General features: G+C 26.1%; 4 protein-coding genes across 4 annotated transcripts; 2 read left to right on the top strand and 2 right to left on the bottom strand.

Annotated features, from left to right (window-relative positions):
* Positions 1–3,445: 3,445 nt before the first annotated feature.
* GO595_006755 (RasGEF domain containing protein) lies at positions 3,446–5,221 on the bottom strand (the record flags this gene model as incomplete). Its single annotated transcript, XM_067920143.1, has 1 exon — positions 3,446–5,221. The coding sequence occupies one exon, from the start codon at positions 5,219–5,221 to the stop codon at positions 3,446–3,448; it is 1,776 nt and encodes a 591-aa protein (XP_067773081.1).
* A 4,007-nt stretch (positions 5,222–9,228) lies between these two features.
* On the top strand, positions 9,229–10,110 carry GO595_006754 (Mov34/MPN/PAD-1 family protein; the record flags this gene model as incomplete). Its single annotated transcript, XM_067920142.1, has 1 exon — positions 9,229–10,110. The coding sequence occupies one exon, from the start codon at positions 9,229–9,231 to the stop codon at positions 10,108–10,110; it is 882 nt and encodes a 293-aa protein (XP_067773080.1).
* A 410-nt stretch (positions 10,111–10,520) lies between these two features.
* Positions 10,521–10,826, bottom strand: GO595_006753 (histone H4-3; the record flags this gene model as incomplete). Its single annotated transcript, XM_067920141.1, has 1 exon — positions 10,521–10,826. One exon carries the CDS (start codon positions 10,824–10,826, stop codon positions 10,521–10,523), a length of 306 nt encoding a protein of 101 aa, XP_067773079.1.
* Positions 10,827–11,085: 259 nt separating this feature from the next.
* GO595_006752 (histone H3.2) lies at positions 11,086–11,502 on the top strand (the record flags this gene model as incomplete). Its single annotated transcript, XM_067920140.1, has 1 exon — positions 11,086–11,502. The coding sequence occupies one exon, from the start codon at positions 11,086–11,088 to the stop codon at positions 11,500–11,502; it is 417 nt and encodes a 138-aa protein (XP_067773078.1).
* Positions 11,503–20,918: the final 9,416 nt, after the last annotated feature.

The raw sequence follows: 20,918 nt of genomic DNA, 5'->3' as shown, positions 1-20,918 counted from the left end.
TTAGTAAAATGCATCATGAAAATTATATATGTGTTGATAATTCATAAAAAAAATTACAAGATTTTGTGTCATTTTTTGATATTGTTTGATCAAAACTATTGAATTACATAAAAAATTATTAGTTTCATGTTTTTATTTTATTCGTGAATTTTTAGATAATCTTTTCATTTTAGGCCTTCCCTTCTTCCTTCCTATTTTCTCTTTAACTTCTCCATATTGTGTTTTTTGTTTATACTTATCATATATTTTATTTAGATCCTTTTCAACTTCATTAAAAACATTTAAATTTTGTGATCCTATTGATGATATTTCTTTGAATATACTCATTAGTTTCTGATAAGAATTTATTGAATTTATTTTTGGCATTTTTTCTGAAGATTTGTCATTCCATCCAAACGAAAAACCAAATTCATCAATAAATTCAATTGAATCACTAGAATCCTCTTCTTCCTCTTCTTGTTCCTTTGAAACAAATTCTTGATCATCTTCTTCTTCGTATAAATAATCAGAAAATTTATCTATTTCATATTCTTCTGTTCTTTCTGGATATTCTGGATAATGTTCGTCTTCAGGCATTTCGAGTGTTCCTAAGTGTTCTATATATTCAGGGTTTTCTTCAGTTTCATGTGATGCTATTTCTATTTCACTTAAATTTTCTATTTATCTTGAATTTATCAAATGAATAGGAAATGCATTACCTGTTATTTTGAATAAAGCTATTAAATGACAACAAGGTAATCCAGCATGTGCAGGATAATGGCATTCACAATCAAGAAAATTTAAATTAAATTCATTATTATTGTTATCAATAGCAATATAGTAATCATTATTTATGCGTTTGATATTAATTTGTAATGAATTCTGAATTTCAGCATCTATAATTGAACATAATTTTTTAAATATATCAGGTTTATAAACATCTATAAATGGATGATGAAAAGTAAAAGCGTTTTTTCGAATATTTTCTTCAAGATTTTTTTTTTGATAAAATTTGATAGATATGTGATCACGGATTTCATAGAGATGCTTTAGAGAATTTGTCAAATTTCTCTTAATCATACTATTATATGTTTCACCAAGTTGTGAAGAAGTATGATTAAAATGAAATACATTCGGTCTTAATGAAACCAAAAGTTTTGATCTAATTGGATATATATTGGTGTCAAAATAGTGAATAATTTCAGGGAATTCCTTGTAAATATTATTTAAGGCTTCATTTGATTGAGCGAATATACGTGAATAAAAAAAAAATATTAAGTAACATTAAAAATCGTTCTCTATTTGGATGATTTTTCGATATCAAATTCTGGACTGTGGCAATTTTGTGTTTCAAGCATAAAAGATGACATAAATTCGGATATTCATCCATTGCTGAACAAATACCAGGATCTTCATCACTTATTATGCATTTTAAGTTGGGTGCGATTGATAATATAATAGAAATCAACCAAAAATAAAATTCAAAATTCTCCGATGGAGAAAAAGCAACTCCGCCTGAAATTAATTCCATATTATTTCCCTGGAGTGAAATTGGTATTATTGTCCAATCAAGAAAATTGGGAATTGATGTACCATCGACGACGAAAAAATCACAATATTTGATTAAATTCTCTTTCTCTTCGTGTGTAACAGTATAAATACCTGCAATTAATCCATTTTTATCTTCAAATATATAACAATCACCTTTTTCATACATGTATTGAGAAATCATTTCTGTTTCTGACTCATTTGTTTTTTCACTTTCAGATGAGAATTTTTTTATTTCTTCTCTTGTGATTGAAATTGAATATTTTTGCTTAATATAATAAATTATATGAAAATTTGAAATACCAATTTTCTTCATTGTTGCAATCTCTTTTTGCACTGAGTTGTCTATTTGTTTTGGATTTTGAATCTCATGTAAATGTTTAAAATTAGAATTTTTTGATATAATATATATTCCTCTGTTATTTTTGTTGAAAGTTAAATGAAAATCACACCCTGTTTTTTTCGAATTTTGTACATTTTTATGAGATTGATGCATAGTACAATAAAATCGTAATCTATCCGAATGTTTTGAATCTTTTAAATAGATATCAGATCCATTCTTATTTGCTAGTTCTTTAAGATAACAATTGAGATCTGACCCATTAGAAAAAGATAATTCGCTAAGTTGATCAAAGTTCATTCTTCACAGAAAGTCCGACCAGGGAGCCGTTAATTATTAATTCCAAATCTAAATATGAATTCAAGAAATAATTTAATGAAAAATAATGGAAAATTAATATCTTAATTCATATTTGAATCTTATATTTTATTTAAAATAGATATTTTTATAATATAGTATGAGTAAAATCATAAAAAAATGCAATTAAAAACATCATGAATTTTCACAGTGTGTGTTAAAAAATTGAACACCTGGGGACATGCCCCCGGGGACAGTCCCCGGGGTACATCTGATTAAACCCAAAACAAATAGTAATGAAAATCTTGAGCAATTTTTGAATCAAGATACTTCGGAAGCAAATATTAAAAAATTAAAAAATCAATCTAATACAAGCTTGCAATTTGATAATATATGGAATAGAGAGTACATTGAATTTAATGCTTCATTTAGTGATAATAAACGTAGATTTATTGGTTTAAACAATGATTTTTTGATTAACCCACTGTGTTATTTAATTTACCAACAGATGTTAATACTTTTAATATAACATTTATGGATAGCAATAAAAAATATATATATCCTAGATATCTAGGATTGTAAATTTATCATACAATTGGTATTTATATATATTTATCGAAATGTAATTACATTAAAATAAATAATTATATAAAAATGTATATTTCAAAAGTACGATGTTTTATGTTATTTTTATAGTGATTTTAGAGCGGACGTGATCCCGTCCATGGACGGGATGAAAGTAAGGTTTTTGACCAAAATGGTCATTTTTTGACTTTTTTTGGGTTCTATTTTTTTCACGATGATTTCGTCTGAATTTATCGTGCTGATGCATATTTTTAGAATAGAATCCATAAAGTAATATGCTTTTTTGAGCTCCTAAAAACAACCTCGTGTTTTAGAACTTAAATTTTAGAACGTGTAAAAATATACTTCCCAATTTTCTGGTTTGATTTTTATGAATTACATTTTTCTTTCTTGTATCAAAATAAGATGAGCCAAGAATTTGAAATTATCGATGACGGACTTAATGAAATTATTATAGATGATAGTGATGATATTCTGAAATCCTGTTTTATAACGAATAAAAATATGAATAAAATAAAATATGGTATAAAGTTTGGTTATTCAAATCATTGGACACCAAATGAAATATCATTTGAAGATATTAATAATTATGATTTTACAAAAGGTTTTGTAGCAATAAAATGTTTAAACAAAAATCAATTTTTAAAATGCGTAATGTGATATATATTTTTTAAAAAATCACTTTTGAAATCCTTTTTACGTTTTCGAGAGTTTCTCTAAAATCTCTGTTTCAGACAACGTTGCACCTCTTTCGATTACTTTTTTAATTTGTGACACTGTATAAAAATTGTATGGTTGATTTTGAAAACGATACAAAACCGCCAGCTTTTCAGCAAACGGTCGCCTTTTTTTGAGGTTTATTAAACCGTTGATGTAAGATGGGGATGAATCAGGTTTGATGGACTTTACCTCGGTTTGCATGTTAGGTATTGTTGGTTCTCGCTTGCCAAACCTGTTTAGGAGGGTAGTGGCATATTCGTCCTTATTGTTAGCATTAACTCCGGCACAAATATCAAGCTGAAGGATCTTTTCAAATGAATTCGGATCAGATTTGACAAGATAATTCCGAAGTTCTTCGCGTTCTAAGATCTTAATTATCCACGAAAGAGCATCGTAGTTGCCAAGTGTGTTAAGATCCGAACAAAGAGTAAGAACTTGAGAAATCGCTTTTGATTTGTCAGTAGCACAAACAATCGCTTCAAGAATTTGTAGTTGGAACTTACGGCCAATCTCGAAAAACTCAGAAAGAGCAGAAGTCTTTTGTGAAATAGCTCGATCTCCAAGTGCAACAACAAATTCTCGAGAATGAATTTTCTTATAAGCGTCATGAAACACAAGCGTTACTTGACGTGCAACCTCTGTAGGATTAGGCTCTAGGATTGTAAGGGATGGCTTGAATAAAATTTGTTGATTATCAATTATTGGTTGAACTGTCGGTTTTCCTATAGTTTTTAGTATCGACCCCGACTTGGCTGTTGGGATAGCATCAAGAAGTGCCTTGGCAAGTGCAACAATTGAGTCCGACTGCCTTTCCGAGATGATTTTCCGGAGGAACTCATCAATCGCCTTTAACGTTCTCCGGCTGATGAATAAACCATGGAAATTGATCCAGCTCCTGATGACGTTGATAACCTGGATTTGGTTGAATTCATGACCTTTCATCAGTTTCGCACGGTCTTCTTCAGACATTTGACATTTGTCAGCATTATAGACAGCCGCGAGATGTTGGAAAAAGTGATATGTACTTGTAAATGAGTTAATGATAAGAAATATCTTATTGAGTTCGTCACCTGTAACTTTGTAAATAATGATGGAAACTACTATACGGCGAAGTGATGCAGCTTTTATACTTTGAAATGATTTTTCTGAACCTTCATAAATGACACCAAAATCAGGATTGATTATTTCTTTGTATATATCACGGTAACTTTCGACATATGGAGAAGAATAGAAGTCTTCATCAAGAATTTCATTTGTAAATGAATGATGTGATTCTTTTATAGGACCCCAAGGATCTTCTCTTGGTAAAACTCCTGAAGATAATAGAAGCAAGAGATCTGTTTTATCCCATGGTTGTTCAATATTTTGAAATTGTAATCCTGTTTCTTTTTCTAATGATTTTGCAGTTTGATGCATACCAATTGCAGTAAGGTGTTGATAAATAAGTTCAAGAGTAGAGTATCTGTTAATGTGTGCCGATGTAGTTTGAGAATCAGAATGAACAACATTTGCAAAAGAATAGCCTCCAGTCCAAGGAAGGAGCCTTTCTCTTAGGGGAAGAAATTGTGGGTTTTCTTTTAGAACTTCTTCAAGCCAAATTCCCCATTGTCTTGCTTGTTCTTCGGTAACATTTTCTGTTTCTGCTTTCTTTGCTGTATGATTTTGTTCAACCTCAGGATTAACCGGTAAAGGGCTTGGACTTGAAGCCGATTGAAGGCTTGGGGATTTTGAAGTTGAAGAAGCAGATGACATTTTTCAGATTCTGTTTTGGAAAAGAAGCAGCTTAAATAAACCATACAAAAAATACGATATCGTATGATGCACCCCAATTCTCGTTGATAATTTCAATTGATTTTAATCGTATGTCACAATTATTTTTTAATTAAACAAAAAAATTTAATTGAAAACATTTATTGAATAACAAGATTTCATTTCGTTTTGTAAACAAACAAAAGTGTTTCGAGCCATTTCACGTATGTTTTGGTTTTTATGATTTAAAAGAGGGAATAAATAAGGTAATATTGAGAAAATATGCCATTTTGTGAATTTCTCGTTTTCTCCGATGTGTTTTGGTGACGCATTTGTTTTTTGGATAAACGAAAGTATCAAAATTACAATTTGTTCATCATTAGATGATAGTTTATCATATAGATGATTTAATATTATTTGGTAACAGTTAGTAAAAAAAGATTCAGAAAAAATTGGCGAATTATATTCGCACAATTGATTCCAACAATTTATTAATAGTTCGGCATCTTTACTAATTTTAGACACAAATGAAAGTTGGGAATCAATGCTTACTAATGGTAATACTTGAATTAACTCTAAACTAATTTGGGGCCATAATCGAATTGAGATATTGCCAATAAAATCTAATATTTCAAAATATTTTTGAGCATTTTCTTCCGTTATTTGAAAATTATATGATAATACCCCTTGAATAAAAGTTGTTGCTTCTGTTAATGAGAAAAGTCGTTGACAATGAAATATAAAATCTAGAAAACGGTTTGGCTCAATTTTTGTTTTCAAAACCGTTAATAACTGATCAAAAATAAACGTTCTCACTAAAGTGCTTAACGTTTTCTCGCAAATGTTAACTAATGAAGATAAAATTGATTGATAAAACTCTTGTTTCATAAATAAAACATCTATACAACTTTCAATAACCTTATGGGAAGTTATGTGAACGTAGTTTTCCGATGGTAAAGTTAAAACAATTGATTCACATGAACTTAACCATAAATCTAATTGTTTTTGAGTGAAAAACTCGATTTGTATCGAAAACATAGTTGAATAAAACCTTCCAATTGCTGATATTACCAACGAATTTGAAGGTTCATTTTTCAAAAAATATTCGACAGATCTTACGTAAGACGAAATCAAAATATCTCTTAATCTCTCATCAAGTTTCTTACATTTCAAAGCCTCTTCATAAAACTGCTGAGCGTTAACGTTAATTTCCTGGTCTTTACAATTCATCAAAAATGTCAATTGTTTTTCGATCAACAATTCCCAAAAATTCCTCACGAATTGAACATTTTTCACGAAGTAATCCCAACACGAACAAACGCAATGACATATCTCAAGCAAAATCAAATTTTGTACGTTCCAAGTTTCCGAATTCTCAGTTGTAAAAGTCATCAAATACGGAATGAAACAATTTTCGATCAAATGATCATAAATATCATTTGGCGTTTGAGTAATATTTGAAGACAACAACGAGAAGAATGTTCTCACTGCGCAAAGTGATACGTCACATCTCAAGTCATTAAAAAACACAAGAATTTCACTAAGAATTCTCTTCCAAAACCTCGAAATCTGGTTAATGAAAGGAGTTATAATCCATAAAAGACCGAAAGCAGCCAACGATATATTAATGTTGACGTTTTGTAATGCGAATTCGAATATTATTGAAATACATTTTTGCATTTCTTCTTCGCTTAGCTTTTGGAAATGTTCATTACATATTATATTTAATGACGCAAACGCTATTGATAATACTTCGTTGTCATCATTAAAATTAGTCGACGGAGATATTATAGTTAATAAGTCATCCCAACAATGATTAATCTTGTTCGCACTATGTAATAATATCGAACGTATTATGTTCATTAATGGTTTTAACTTTAATGAATTCGTTCGTTTGATTATCGTCAATATGATTTTAATGATTGATTCATCGAAACAATTCGTCACGATTTCATTGATTAAACGAAATATTTCTTTCTCTTTATCATTGTCTTTGTCATTAAGTATTAACTCTGGAATTTGTTCTTGGATATGTCCCCAGATTTCAGTAAAACGGAATTTGTTTGTGACTAAAATTTGGCTTAAAAAATTAACGCAAAATGGTGATCCTGTTAAAAGGATTAAACACATTTTAATAAGTTCTTTAGTTTCGATTTTTAATGTGAATTTCGGATCAATTTTGGAATTAGGATACATTCCAAGTGATAAAAAGAGTCGTAAATAATAATTGGTGAAGAGTAATGGTGAATTATATAATAATGTAAGTAATAATTGATACGCGATAGCTCTTTTCTTCTTAAATCCATATCCTATTATATTATCATGTAAAATTTCATTGGATAATGTTTCAAGAGAATGAGGAGTTTTACGATATAATTTTTGTTTGGCAACAAAACTACATAATACACATATCATTATTGAGATACAACATTTATCTTCAATGACCTCTAAAAAAGTCTTATAAATACAAAAGATATGTTCGGAATAATTCGATTTTGTAAGTTTTATTCCTTTAATTATTAACGAGAGAACGTTAGGCCAGAGAACGTTTATTTTCGATTGAATTTCTTTTGATGTGTTTTCATTTGACGTTAATGACGTAACAAATGAATAAATAAATTCAATTGAAGTGACTTTACAATAATATGGTAAATCATTAATTGAGTCCCATAAATTAGAAAATTCTAATGATATTAAAGGTAAATTTACTTCAAATGAATTATCTAAAACATTAAAAATTTTTTGTAATGTGTCTATTTTCATATGAATAAAAAGATTCGGTTGATGTGTATGCGTATATCGAATTAGAAGATACAACAAAGGATTATTGCTTTTCTGTAATATGGAGACTAAAAATGAATTTCCTACTTTTGGAAGAATTAAAAAATAATTTTCCATAAATGTACAGATGTAATTAACATTTTGTGTCGTCAATGGAGGCTTTATAACTGGTCCAATGACTTTTAAAAGTTGGTTATGTTGAATAATAATGTCATTATGTTCACTTATAATCATATTAAAGATTTCTGTTGACATTGGAATTGATGGAATTTTTAGAAATTTTGAGGATTTGCCTTCAATGCATAAAACAAGATCGTTCATTAAAAAATATATACATGCTATTGCGCTGTTGGGAAATTTAATATTATCATATGTGAAAATTGATAATTTAAGATTTTCGATAGTAGAAAAAATTGCTGATGTCATTTGTTGTACTAAATCGAGTAGATCATCAGAGTCTGTTTTATATATACTAAAAACAATTGAATAGAAAAGAGATATTACATTTAAGCATTCAATGTTTTTTGGTATAAGAATTGGCATTAACTGCATTAAATTATTAACAAAGCTTTTATCTATATTTGAAAGATTTTCAAAATAAGCTTGTAATATTAAAGCAAAAGCATCATTATTAAATAAATGTAATGAAACACAATCATTCATCAATTTAATAAGTGTCTGTTTTTCTTTCCCGGCTTTTTTAGATCTTAATATTAAAAGAAATGCATTGGGGAATGGATTATCTTTTGAAGAAATTGGAAAAACGAATGTCTTTGTAATTTGAATTTTTACTGCAGATACAATAGAGGATTCATTTAAATATAAGAATTTATTGATTTCATTTTGGAGACTTGTGAGAAGTTCCAATTTTTCCATCTCCATTCTCTTGGAGTGCCCCATTCTTTGTTCTTACAATAAATCTTATTAAGAACACATATTATACAAATTTTTACACAAGAAAAACATCAAATGATAAACATGTTTTTTGTTTTTGATTTTTTGTTCAAAACATATTAATTTATTTAAATTACATAAAAATCATTTTTCAAAAACTTTTGGAAAATAAGATTAAACAAAACACTTTTGAAAAAATAAGAAAGAGATATCAAGATTTAAGATATCTTTTAAAAGGAAGTCAGACAAAGAAGAAAACAAAATCTTGGCAAAAATTGAGTGCAATTTTATCGTTCAAATAATTTTGACACAATTCGGATAAACGGTTTTCAAAAATGACTACTGCGACTGAAGCTGACTTCTTCCAATTTGATGTCGAAGCTCAACGTGATTATCTTGAAGAAGGTCGAAAACGTCAAGACAAGAAATATTTCAAGCGTGTTTTTGTCACCCCACGTGCTTTGTTAACAATGATGAAACATTCCATCAAAGGAGCAAACGAAAAACCACTTCCAAAAGAAATTGTCGGTTTCCTTTACGGCAGAGCCAAGGAAGACAGTATTTATATTTCAGATGCTTTTGCAACATCTGTTATTGGTTCAGAAACACAAGTTATTGTTACTGACGAAGCCCAATGGGATGTGATTGAGTTCAGGCGTTTATCTCCAATGTTTGGTCATAACGATTTACCAGTTGGTTGGTATCATTCACATCCAGGATTATATTGTTTCTTCTCACGAACTGATGTTATTTCACACCGTATTCAACAAAGTGCTTATGGTACATTTGTAGGTTTAGTTATTGATCCATGCAATACAACTTCATCTGGTAAAGTTCATCTTGGCGCATATATTACATTCCCAACTGATGACTTTGAAACTCCTATACCTGATGATGTGTTTGTTAAGTATGGAAGCGATGCAAACAATTATTATGAACTTGATATCAAATACTTCACAACAAATTCCGACAGGAAAATCCTCGGTGAAATCATCCAGAAGTCATATGGTTTGTCAATAGGATGTTCCCCACTCCGTATTAATGCTGAATATCTTGGAAAAGGTGTTCAAGAAGTATCGGCTACTGTCAACAAATTCGGCACACCAAAAGAAAGAAATGGCGATGTGGACTCTGTGATAAAGAGAATCAACACTATCAACAATGATAGAAAGACTGGAATTTGGATTCACAAAATGAAAACTGCCGTTTTTGGATAATCTTTTAAAAGAGATTTAATTAATTTTTTGATAATCAGGCTGAGATAAGGCAGAGAATGAAGTTGCGCATTGCAAAATTGTGATTGAGATTTTATGTGAAATGTAATGTGATATGAAAAATTTCTATCGTTGTTTACAAAAATGTAACGTCCTCCTAATCCAGAAACTGAATTCGTTAAATGGATTTTACCAAAGGAACTAAGAGCGCAGAAGTTCTTTAAATTTGATAGCATTTTAAATAGAATGTTTGTTTGGGTGGTGATTGCCAATACGCAATTTCTGATCTGGTTGAAGCAATCGGCTGGTCAAATGAATTCGAAGCATTGATGAATGAGAGACATGAAAATGTGTTGGTTTTTAAACATATAAAACAAATCAAATATATTTGATTTTGAAATTTATTAAACAACTTAGAAACCATAAAGTGTTCTACCTTGGCGCTTAAGAGCATAAACAACATCCATTGCTGTAACAGTCTTCCTTCTTGCATGTTCAGTATATGTAACAGAATCGCGAATAACATTTTCAAGGAAGTGACGAAGAACGCCACGGATTTCTTCATAAATATCACCACTAATACGTTTGACACCACCTCGACGGGCTAATCTTCTGATAGCAGGCTTTGTAATTCCTTGAATGTTTTCACGCATAACTTTCCTATGACGTTTTGCACCTCCCTTACCGAGACCTTTACCACCTTTTCCACGACCTGACATTTGGTTAAATGATGTATTGATGTTTCTTCTGTTTTTCTTCTCAAATTTCGCGGTCTTTTCAGTGGCATTTTGAACCCCAATTTATTAAGTTAGAAAATCCCGGTAATATTATTGAAATTTTGGTGAAAAATATTGTCAATTCAGACCCATAATTTTGTAGTATATATCATAATAAAATTCCTTTCAAAATAAATAGGAGCATAATGGCAAAAAAATGCTTTCGAATTTTTCCCTCCATTTTCACAAATTCATTTCCAAAATGGCTCGTACAAAACAAACAGCTCGTAAATCTACTGGTGGTAAGACTCCACGCAAATCACTCGGTGCTAAGGCAGCTCGTAAGTCAACACCAGTTGTTGATTCACAAGGCGCTAAGAAACAACATCGTTTCAGACCAGGTACAGTTGCTCTTCGTGAAATTCGTAAATACCAAAAGAGCACAGACCTTTTAATCCGTAAGCTTCCATTCCAACGTCTTGTCCGTGAAATTGCGTCAGGATTTCGTGGTGATCTTCGTTTCCAATCATCAGCTATTGCAGCTCTTCAAGAAGCATCAGAAGCTTATCTTGTAGGACTCTTTGAAGATACAAACCTTTGTGCAATTCATGCAAACCGTGTTACAATTATGGAACGTGATGTACAACTTGCACAACGCATTCGTGGTGAACGCAACTAAAATCAAACAAATCAATAAATAGTTATCTCTCTCGGATAAATTTTTCTTTCCAACTTTCGAGATATTTATTTGTAATCTAAGTAAACTATACTTAGAAATTCGAACGAAGATGGAAAACTTTAATTAAACCTACAAAAATATATAAATATTATTAGAAATATATAAATATTCAACCAATGTCTAAATTTTATTTATAAATTTTTTTCTTTAAAATCATCGTCGAATAGATCTTCTTACAGATTAGATAATGATAAATTATTATCCTGAAATGAGCTTGTACTTCGTAATTACTTTGCTCATAATTTTCTTCTTCTTGTTCATCACTCGGATGTTTCTAATTATTGATCTTAATGAGCAAAATGACAAGCAAAGATATAACAATAATAGCACTAATTATTGAGCAAACAGTAATGATAATAACAATTCGATTTTCGAAAATCGAGTTTCTTTGAATTAGAAAAATGTGAAAAAGTATGAATTTCGAACATTTTCATCAAGCATAATATTTTCAATTTGATTACTTCTCGAAAATGAATAACCTGAAATATTAAAAATTTGATTTTGGTAATGAATATGATTTATTTATTGTACCTGGTGGATATATTATAATTATCGTGGTATATTTATCATAAACAATACTATAATTTCGAATTCAATATTTATTCGAATACCTGATATATTTGGAGATAATAAATGAAATTAAATCCGAGATTGTATCTATTATATACGTAAAAGGATAAGAAATTTCTGATGTATATTCTGAATTGGAATTTATACTAATGTAAAAGAATTCTATGAAAGTAAAGTATTAACATATATCTTCTATTAAATCCAACGAAAATCTGGAAGCATGTGCAAAATTTTTTTATTTTATTTTATTTTTTTGGGGTAGGATTAGAAAGGGTGAGTGAAGCAGATTTATATTGGTATTTATTTGTTTATTTTCAGGCTTAAAAAATGATTTAATAAAATATTATTCGGAAATAAACAGACCCTATATAAAAGTGTGTTCATAAAATTCTCTAATCTGATCATTTCATAGAAGATTATTATGTATCGACAGTAAAAAATTTTTATAATAATGGAATTACATTTAATAAATCAATTTTTTCTAAATATAATAATATTTTATTATCTACCATTAAATCAATTAAACAACAACATTTATATAATTTACATAATCAAGAATATATACAAAAGATGTATAAAGATTAATACAAGAATTCTAAATTAATTATTCATTAAGTATTAATATTAATAAAGAACAATATTGGAAATTATCATTGACATTATATTTAGATTAGAGACATAATTATTACTATCGAATAAATAATTTGATCAACATCAAATGGGATCTTTATTATGTGATTTACATGATCAAACAGGAGCATTATAAAGATTACAATCATTTAGACAAATAAATTCAGATTCAACTAATTCAATAGAGACCACAACTATTGAAAATGAAAATGAAATAATAATGAAAATAAAATAAATATTGATGAGAGTAAAGAATACTATGAACAGTAAATAATTTTGAGTGTTATTAAATGAATGATATTCTATAATGCATTTTTCATAATATTTTTCACAAAAATTATCATCAAATTATATGAAAATCATGCAATGAAATATGATATAAAATATTCTATTTATCAAATTTCATGCGTTAATATTAATGTATTAAAACAAACTGAATTTAGGAAATGTTTATTTCAATATTTAAATATTTCCTCTTTTATCCTTGAGAATCTTTTAGTTTTATTATGTCATCACATTTATGATGTTGAATTTTGTCTGCAAATAATCGAATAATTTCTGCATTTTTATTTTCTGATGCTATTATAAGCGCTGTTTTATATGTTTGAAAGTAATTCCAAATGTTTATATGAAATATCATATTATTTAAAAATACTTGAAACAAAACAAATAAATATTTTTAGTATCGATATCAATTCTTTCTTGATCAAGAAGTAATTTAACTATTTTTGTATGACCTTTTGAAGATGCTAAAATAAGTGCTGTACTAAATAATTTAAATAATTTCCAAATATTATTTTGAAATACAAAATTATTAAAATAAATATCAAATAAAACAAATAAATACTTTTAGTATTAATATCAATTCCTTCTTGTTCAAGAAGTAATTTAACTATTTCTGTATGACCTTCATAAGATGCCCAAATAAGTGCTGTTCTAAATAATTTCAATAATTTTCAAATATTATTTTGAAATTAAAAATTATTAAAATAAATATTAAATAAAACAAACAAATATCTTTAGCATTAATATCAATTCCTTCTTGTTCAAGAAGTAATTTAACTATTTCTGTATGACCATTTCTAGATGCCCATATAAGTGCTGTATAAAATAATTTAAATAATTTCCAAATATTATCTTGAAATAGTCCAAAATTATTAAAATAAATTTCAAATAAAACAAATAAATATCTTTCTCATTAATATCAATTCCTTCTTGTTCAAGAAGTAATTTAACTATTTCTGTGTAACCATTTAAAGATGCATTAATAAGTGCTGTATCAAATATTTAAAATAATTTCCAAATATTATATTGAAATATAAAAATATTAAAATAAATTTCAATTAAAACAAATAAATATCTTTCTCATTAATATCAATTCCTTCTTGTTCAAGAAGTAATTTAACTATTTCTGTATGACCATTCCAAGATGCTCTAATAAGTGCTGTTTCAAATAATATAAATAATTTCCAAATATTATATTGAAATATAAAAATATTAAAATAAATTTCAATTAAAACAAATAAATATTTTTAGCATTAATATCAATTCCTTCTTGTTCAAGAAGTAATTTAACTATTTCTGTATGACCTTTTGAAGATGCCCAAATAAGTGCTGTTTTAAATAATTTAAATAATTTCCAAATATTATTTTGAAATAAAAAATTATTAAAATAAATTATAAATAAAACAAATAAATATCTTTAGCATTAATATCAATTCCTTCTTGTTCAAGAAGTAATTTAACTATTTCTGTATGACCTTCATAAGATGCCCAAATAAGTGCTGTTCGAAATAATTTGAATAATTTCCAAATATTATTTTGAAATACAAAATTATTAAAATAAATTTTAAATAAAACAAATAAATACCTTTAGCATTAATATCAATTCCTTCTTGTAAAAAAAGAACTTTTGTAACTTCAGAATGACCTTGGCGTGTTGCCCAATGAAGTGCTGTTTCATTAATTTTATATTAATTCCAAAAAAAATTATTAAACATTCAATATTCATGAGAAACATATTTACCATTAATATCAAATATTTTTTGTTCGATTTGCCATTTAATAAATGATACAAATTCTTTTTGGTGTTGAGAAGGCATCAGGTTGTGAATAAATTTGACACTTTTATATTTGGCATTTTTTATTATCTTTGTTTTCTTTTTCAATATATGACCCCCAGACTGGTAATAGTTGATATGAAAATATTAATATTTTGATAAAGTAAATACATATATATGTGATAAAAAGTTAATTTGGTCATATCTTGATACATCCTATTTATAATGTCATAAACATTAATTTATAACCAACATCAATTTCCTGAATCTCAAAGTCTGAAATAATAAAGTGTGATACTATTGTTTTTTTATATATTTATATTAACTATGATCTGGAAGATTATTTATTTATCGAATTTATTAAAAAAAATATGATATAGATAAAAAAATATTTTAATTTTATTTTGGTGATATGATTTTTTTTATAATAAATCGAGTTAAATCATCCTGTTTTCAATGAAAATTATATTATTATCTCTATATTAATTCGCAAAAATATTATTTTTTTTTTTTATGTTACAAGAACATTCACTTTGGTGTCATCAAGTTTATATTCAATATATAATGAAAATCCTAATTATATCATTAAAATAGAAGCAAAAATGAATATGAAAACAGTAAAAGATTTTTTTAATAATAAAGATGAATTGTTATATCCACCTGCAACACACTTTAAGATAACAAAAAATCCATGCACATGAAATTGTCGAAATTCTTCTAATAATATTCAATGTTCAGAAGAAAACATTATTTTTTATTTATCTTTAAGAAATTGATTAAGGTTATGGACCAATAATGAATGGAGATGCACCTCATGAAAATCCTCCATAAAATTATCCTGAAGTTGACCCAGAACCAGTTGGGCAATATAAACCAGAATTTATTGATTGTCCATTAGATACATCAGAAGAACCCACACCAAAGAGCGAAAGTAAGTTTACAAACTCTATAAAGATTAATATTTTACTGATATTTTTTGGCATCTAATATGGAATCCAAGCCAAAAAAAGTTTTGATTTTTTTTCTGACTTAATCAACTACTCTTTCATAAGTAAAAATATAACCAATTTAAACGAGATCCAATTCTTCTTGTAATATGAAACGAACGTTAAAATAAAAGTTTTGACAAGTTTTGGAAAATGGTTGCAACAAATAATTTAAATCCAATAACGCAACTTCTCCAAATCAATTAAACAACAACATTTATATAATTTAAATAATCAAGAATATATACAAAAGATGTATAAAGATTAATACAAGAATTCTAAATTAATTATTCATTAAGTATTAATATTAATAAAGAACAATATTGGAAATTATCATTGACATTATATTTAGATTAGAGACATAATTATTACTATCGAATAAATAATTTGATCAACATCAAATGGGATCTTTATTATGTGATTTACATGATCAAACAGGAGCATTATAAAGATTACAATCATTTAGACAAATAAATTCAGATTCAACTAATTCAATAGAAACTACTACAATTGAAAATGAAAATGAAATAAATGTTGATGGTTCTAAAGAAGATACATATACATATTCATTTTCTTCACCATCACAACATATTAAATTAAATAATTTACTTCAATGTACATTTTATCTTCATAATAATCAAGTTTTTTTCACGCCAGATAATATAAATAATAATATTCAACATCGATTAATTGAAAATAAACTCAAAGATTTATATATGGGAATACAAAGAAATCAACATCATATTCCAAGTGTTTTATGATAAAAAATTTATAATATTTCGAAATCAAAATATTCAGGAAACAGTTTTTAAAATAGATAAAAAATTAAAATTACCAAATTTGAAATATTTACAAACATCAAATTCATCAATGTTAAAACAAGAGAAAATTACCAAAAAATGGGGAAATGTCAAATTATAAATATTTAATAATAATTAATTTTCAGGAATAAGTTTTAATGATTTAACACAACATCCGGTTTTTCCATTGGTATTAAAAGATTATCCAAATGAAACTATTGATTTAAATGATCCGAATGTTTATCGATAATTAATTAAACATATTTAAGTAATAAATGAATATCTATTTGAACATTTCATGTAATTATTCTCAGAAATTGATGAAGAAAACAAATTTATATATAAATTACATTATTCTAATTGATATTTTGTATCATATTATTTAATACGATTCGAACCATTTACAAGTATTAATATTAAAATGCAAGATAATAAAATTTATCGATCAATTCGAATCTTTTCATCGAATCCTCATTTATGGGATGCTATAACATCAACAAATTTTTATGATTTTCCACGATATTTAAATCATTCAAATTATCTGAAATAAATTTAAATCAAATGGAACTAAAATTAATTAAGTAACATTACCTCAATGGAGTAAAAATGCTTATGATTTCATATAGGGACATTGTGTATCATTAGAAAGTGATTCTTTAAGTAAGTTTAAATTTCCCTAAATGGAATGAATTAATATTTGGATATAAACAAAATGTGAAATAATCAGTTTTAGCGAATAATACATTTCATCATCATACATCTTAAACAAATATGACTCAACAAGTATTATAATATCCAGAAAATTTAATTTTATATCAACAATTTAGTAAAAGTTTTTGTACAATTCCAAATCAAATCTTTAAGAATCCACAACAAATGAAAAGTAACTTTTCGACAATTGTATAATTTTATTTTATCATTATTTACACCGACATTACAAATTGAAATAAAATCGAAGCCAATATTTCATTGAACGACATTAAATAATATTTTAATTAATATTCCATCATTAGTTACTTTAATATTAAAGAATAATACAAGTAAAAATATTTTTGATATTAGTTATTGTTTAACATGATTTCAATGTATTTCAGAGAGAACAATTTCATATCATTTCAACAAGAATATCTTAATTATATCAACATGTAATGATTGCACATTTCATATGCTTCAAATTGATATTAATAATTTCACTATTAAATTAATTAATTCACAACGACAATATTCATTAATAAATACATTAAATGTTATGAGTACGAATGACATTGTTACAGCTTCACGAAATTATTTTATCATTAAATTGAACTTTACACGACCTGCGACAATGAAATTCCAAATGAGTGCACAACAAGCGACGATTAATGATTTTGATATTTATATTGTAAGTAATTGATTAATTTGTTATAAATCACGAGAAATTTCATCATTTTATTTCTTCAATGTTTCATTTAATTATAATATTTTAATGTTAAAAATTCGTGCATCGCCTTGTATATTGATATGTTGTGAAATTATTAAAAATATGGAATGTCCTTAAATAAAATCGAAGAATTGGAAATTCAAAGTCTGAAAATACGATGGTGCGAAATGATCATTGCGCATAAGGATTACGCGTTGTCAGTGTCCGACTTAAATAACAAGTTGACATTTATAATTTTTCTGTGTTTGAGGATTTTAAGTACATTCGAGTTACAGGACGCAGTCGTAACGATGTACTTCGACTCAAAAACAAATGTACTCAATAGAATTCCATTAAACTTTAAGAGTAAATAATTTTTAGTGTTATTAAATGAATGATATTCTCTAATTTTTTTTCATAATATTTTTCACAAAAATTATCATCAAATTATCTGAAAATCATGCAATGAAATATGATATAAAATATTCTATTTATCAAATTTCATGCGTTAATATTAATGTATTAAAACAAACTGAATTTAGGAAATGTTTATTTCAATATTGAAATATTTCCTCTTTTATCCTTGAGAATCTTTTAGTTTTATTATGTCATCACATTTATGATGTTGAATTTTGTCTGCAAATAATCGAATAATTTCTGCATTTTTATTTTCTGATGCTATTATAAGCGCTGTTTTATATGTTTGAAAGTAATTCCAAATGTTTATATGAAATATCATATTATTTAAAAATACTTGAAACAAAACAAATAAATATTTTTAGTATCGATATCAATTCTTTCTTGTTCAAGAAGTAATTTAACTATTTCTGTATGACCTTTCCAAGATGCTAAAATAAGTGCTGTTTTAAATAATTTCAATAATTTCCAAATATTATTTTGAAATACAAAATTATTAAAATAAATATCAAATAAAACAAATAAATATCTTTAGCATTAATATCAATTCCTTTTTGTTCAAGAAGTAATTTAACTATTTCTGTATGACCTTTTGAAGATGCCCAAATAAGTGCTGTTTCAAATAATTTAAATAATTTCCAAATATTATTTTGAAATAAAAAATTATTAAAATAAATTATAAATAAAACAAATAAATACTTTTAGCATTAATATCAATTCCTTCTTGTTCAAGAAGTAATTTAACTATTTCTGTATGACCTTTTGAAGATGCCCAAATAAGTGCTGTACTAAATAATTTCAATAATTTTCAAATTATTAAAATAAATATCAAATAAAACAAATAAATATCTTTAGCATTAATATCAATTCCTTCTTGTTCAAGAAGTAATTTAACTATTTCTGTATGACCTTCATAAGATGCCCAAATAAGTGCTGTCCAAAATAATTTGAATAATTTCCAAATATTATTTTGAAATACAAAATTATTAAAATAAATTTTAAATAAAGTACATAAATATTTTTAGCATTAATATCAATTCCTTCTTGTTCAAGAAGTAATTTAACTATTTCTGTATGACCTTCATAAGATGCCCAAATAAGTGCTGTATTAAATAATTTAAATAATTTCCAAATATTATTTTGAAATACAAAATTATTAAAATAAATATTAAATAAAACAAATAAATATCTCTAGTATTAATATTAATTCTTTTTTGTTCAAGAAGTAATTTAACTATTTCTGTATGACCTTCTGAAGAAGCTAATATAAGTGCTGTTTTAAATAATTTAAATAATTTCCAAATATTATTTTGAAATTAAAAATTATTAAAATAAATATCAAATAAAACAAATAAATATCTCTAGTATTAATATTAATTCTTTTTTGTTCAAGAAGTAATTTAACTATTTCTGTATGACCTTTCCAAGATGCTAAAATAAGTGCTGTTTTAAATAATTTAAATAATTTTCAAATATTATTTTGAAATACAAAATTATTAAAATAAATATTAAATAAAACAAACAAATATCTTTAGCATTAATATCAATTCCTTCTTGTTCAAGAAGTAATTTAACTATTTCTGTATGACCATTTCTAGATGCCCATATAAGTGCTGTATAAAATAATTTAAATAATTTCCAAATATTATTTTGAAATTAAAAATTATTAAAATAAATATCAAATAAAACAAATAAATATCTCTAGTATTAATATTAATTCTTTTTTGTTCAAGAAGTAATTTAACTATTTCTGTATGACCTTTCCAAGATGCTAAAATAAGTGCTGTTTTAAATAATTTCAATAATTTCCAAATATTATTTTGAAATACAAAATTATTAAAATAAATATCAAATAAAACAAATAAATATCTTTAGCATTAATATCAATTCCTTTTTGTTCAAGAAGTAATTTAACTATTTCTGTATGACCTTTTGAAGATGCCCAAATAAGTGCTGTACTAAATAATTTGAATAATTTCCAAATATTATTTTGAAATACAAAATTATTAAAATAAATTTTAAATAAAACAAATAAATACCTTTAGCATTAATATCAATTCCTTCTTGTTCAAGAAGTAATTTAACTATTTCTGTATGACCTTTTGAAGATGCTAAAATAAGTGCTGTTTTAAATAATTTAAATAATTTCCAAATATTATTTTGAAATAAAAAATTATTAAAATAAATATCAAATAAAACAAATAAATACTTTTAGTATTAATATCAATTCCTTCTTGTTCAAGAAGTAATTTAACTATTTCTGTATGACCTTCATAAGATGCTCTAATAAGTGCTGTCCAAAATAATTTAAATAATTTCCAAATTTTATTTTGAAATACAAAATTATTAAAATAAATTTTAAATAAAACAAATAAATACCTTTAGCATTAATATCAATTCCTTCTTGTAAAAGAAGAACTTTTGTAACTTCAGAATGACCTTGGCGTGTTGCCCAATGAAGTGCTGTTTCATTAATTTTATATTAATTCCAAAA

The sequence above is a fragment of the Histomonas meleagridis genome (assembly GCF_020186115.1).
Source record: "Histomonas meleagridis strain 2922-C6/04-10x chromosome Unknown contig_47, whole genome shotgun sequence".
NCBI classification, from domain to species: Eukaryota; Parabasalia; order Tritrichomonadida; family Dientamoebidae; genus Histomonas; species Histomonas meleagridis.
This window is presented reverse-complemented; position numbering and strand designations above follow the sequence as displayed.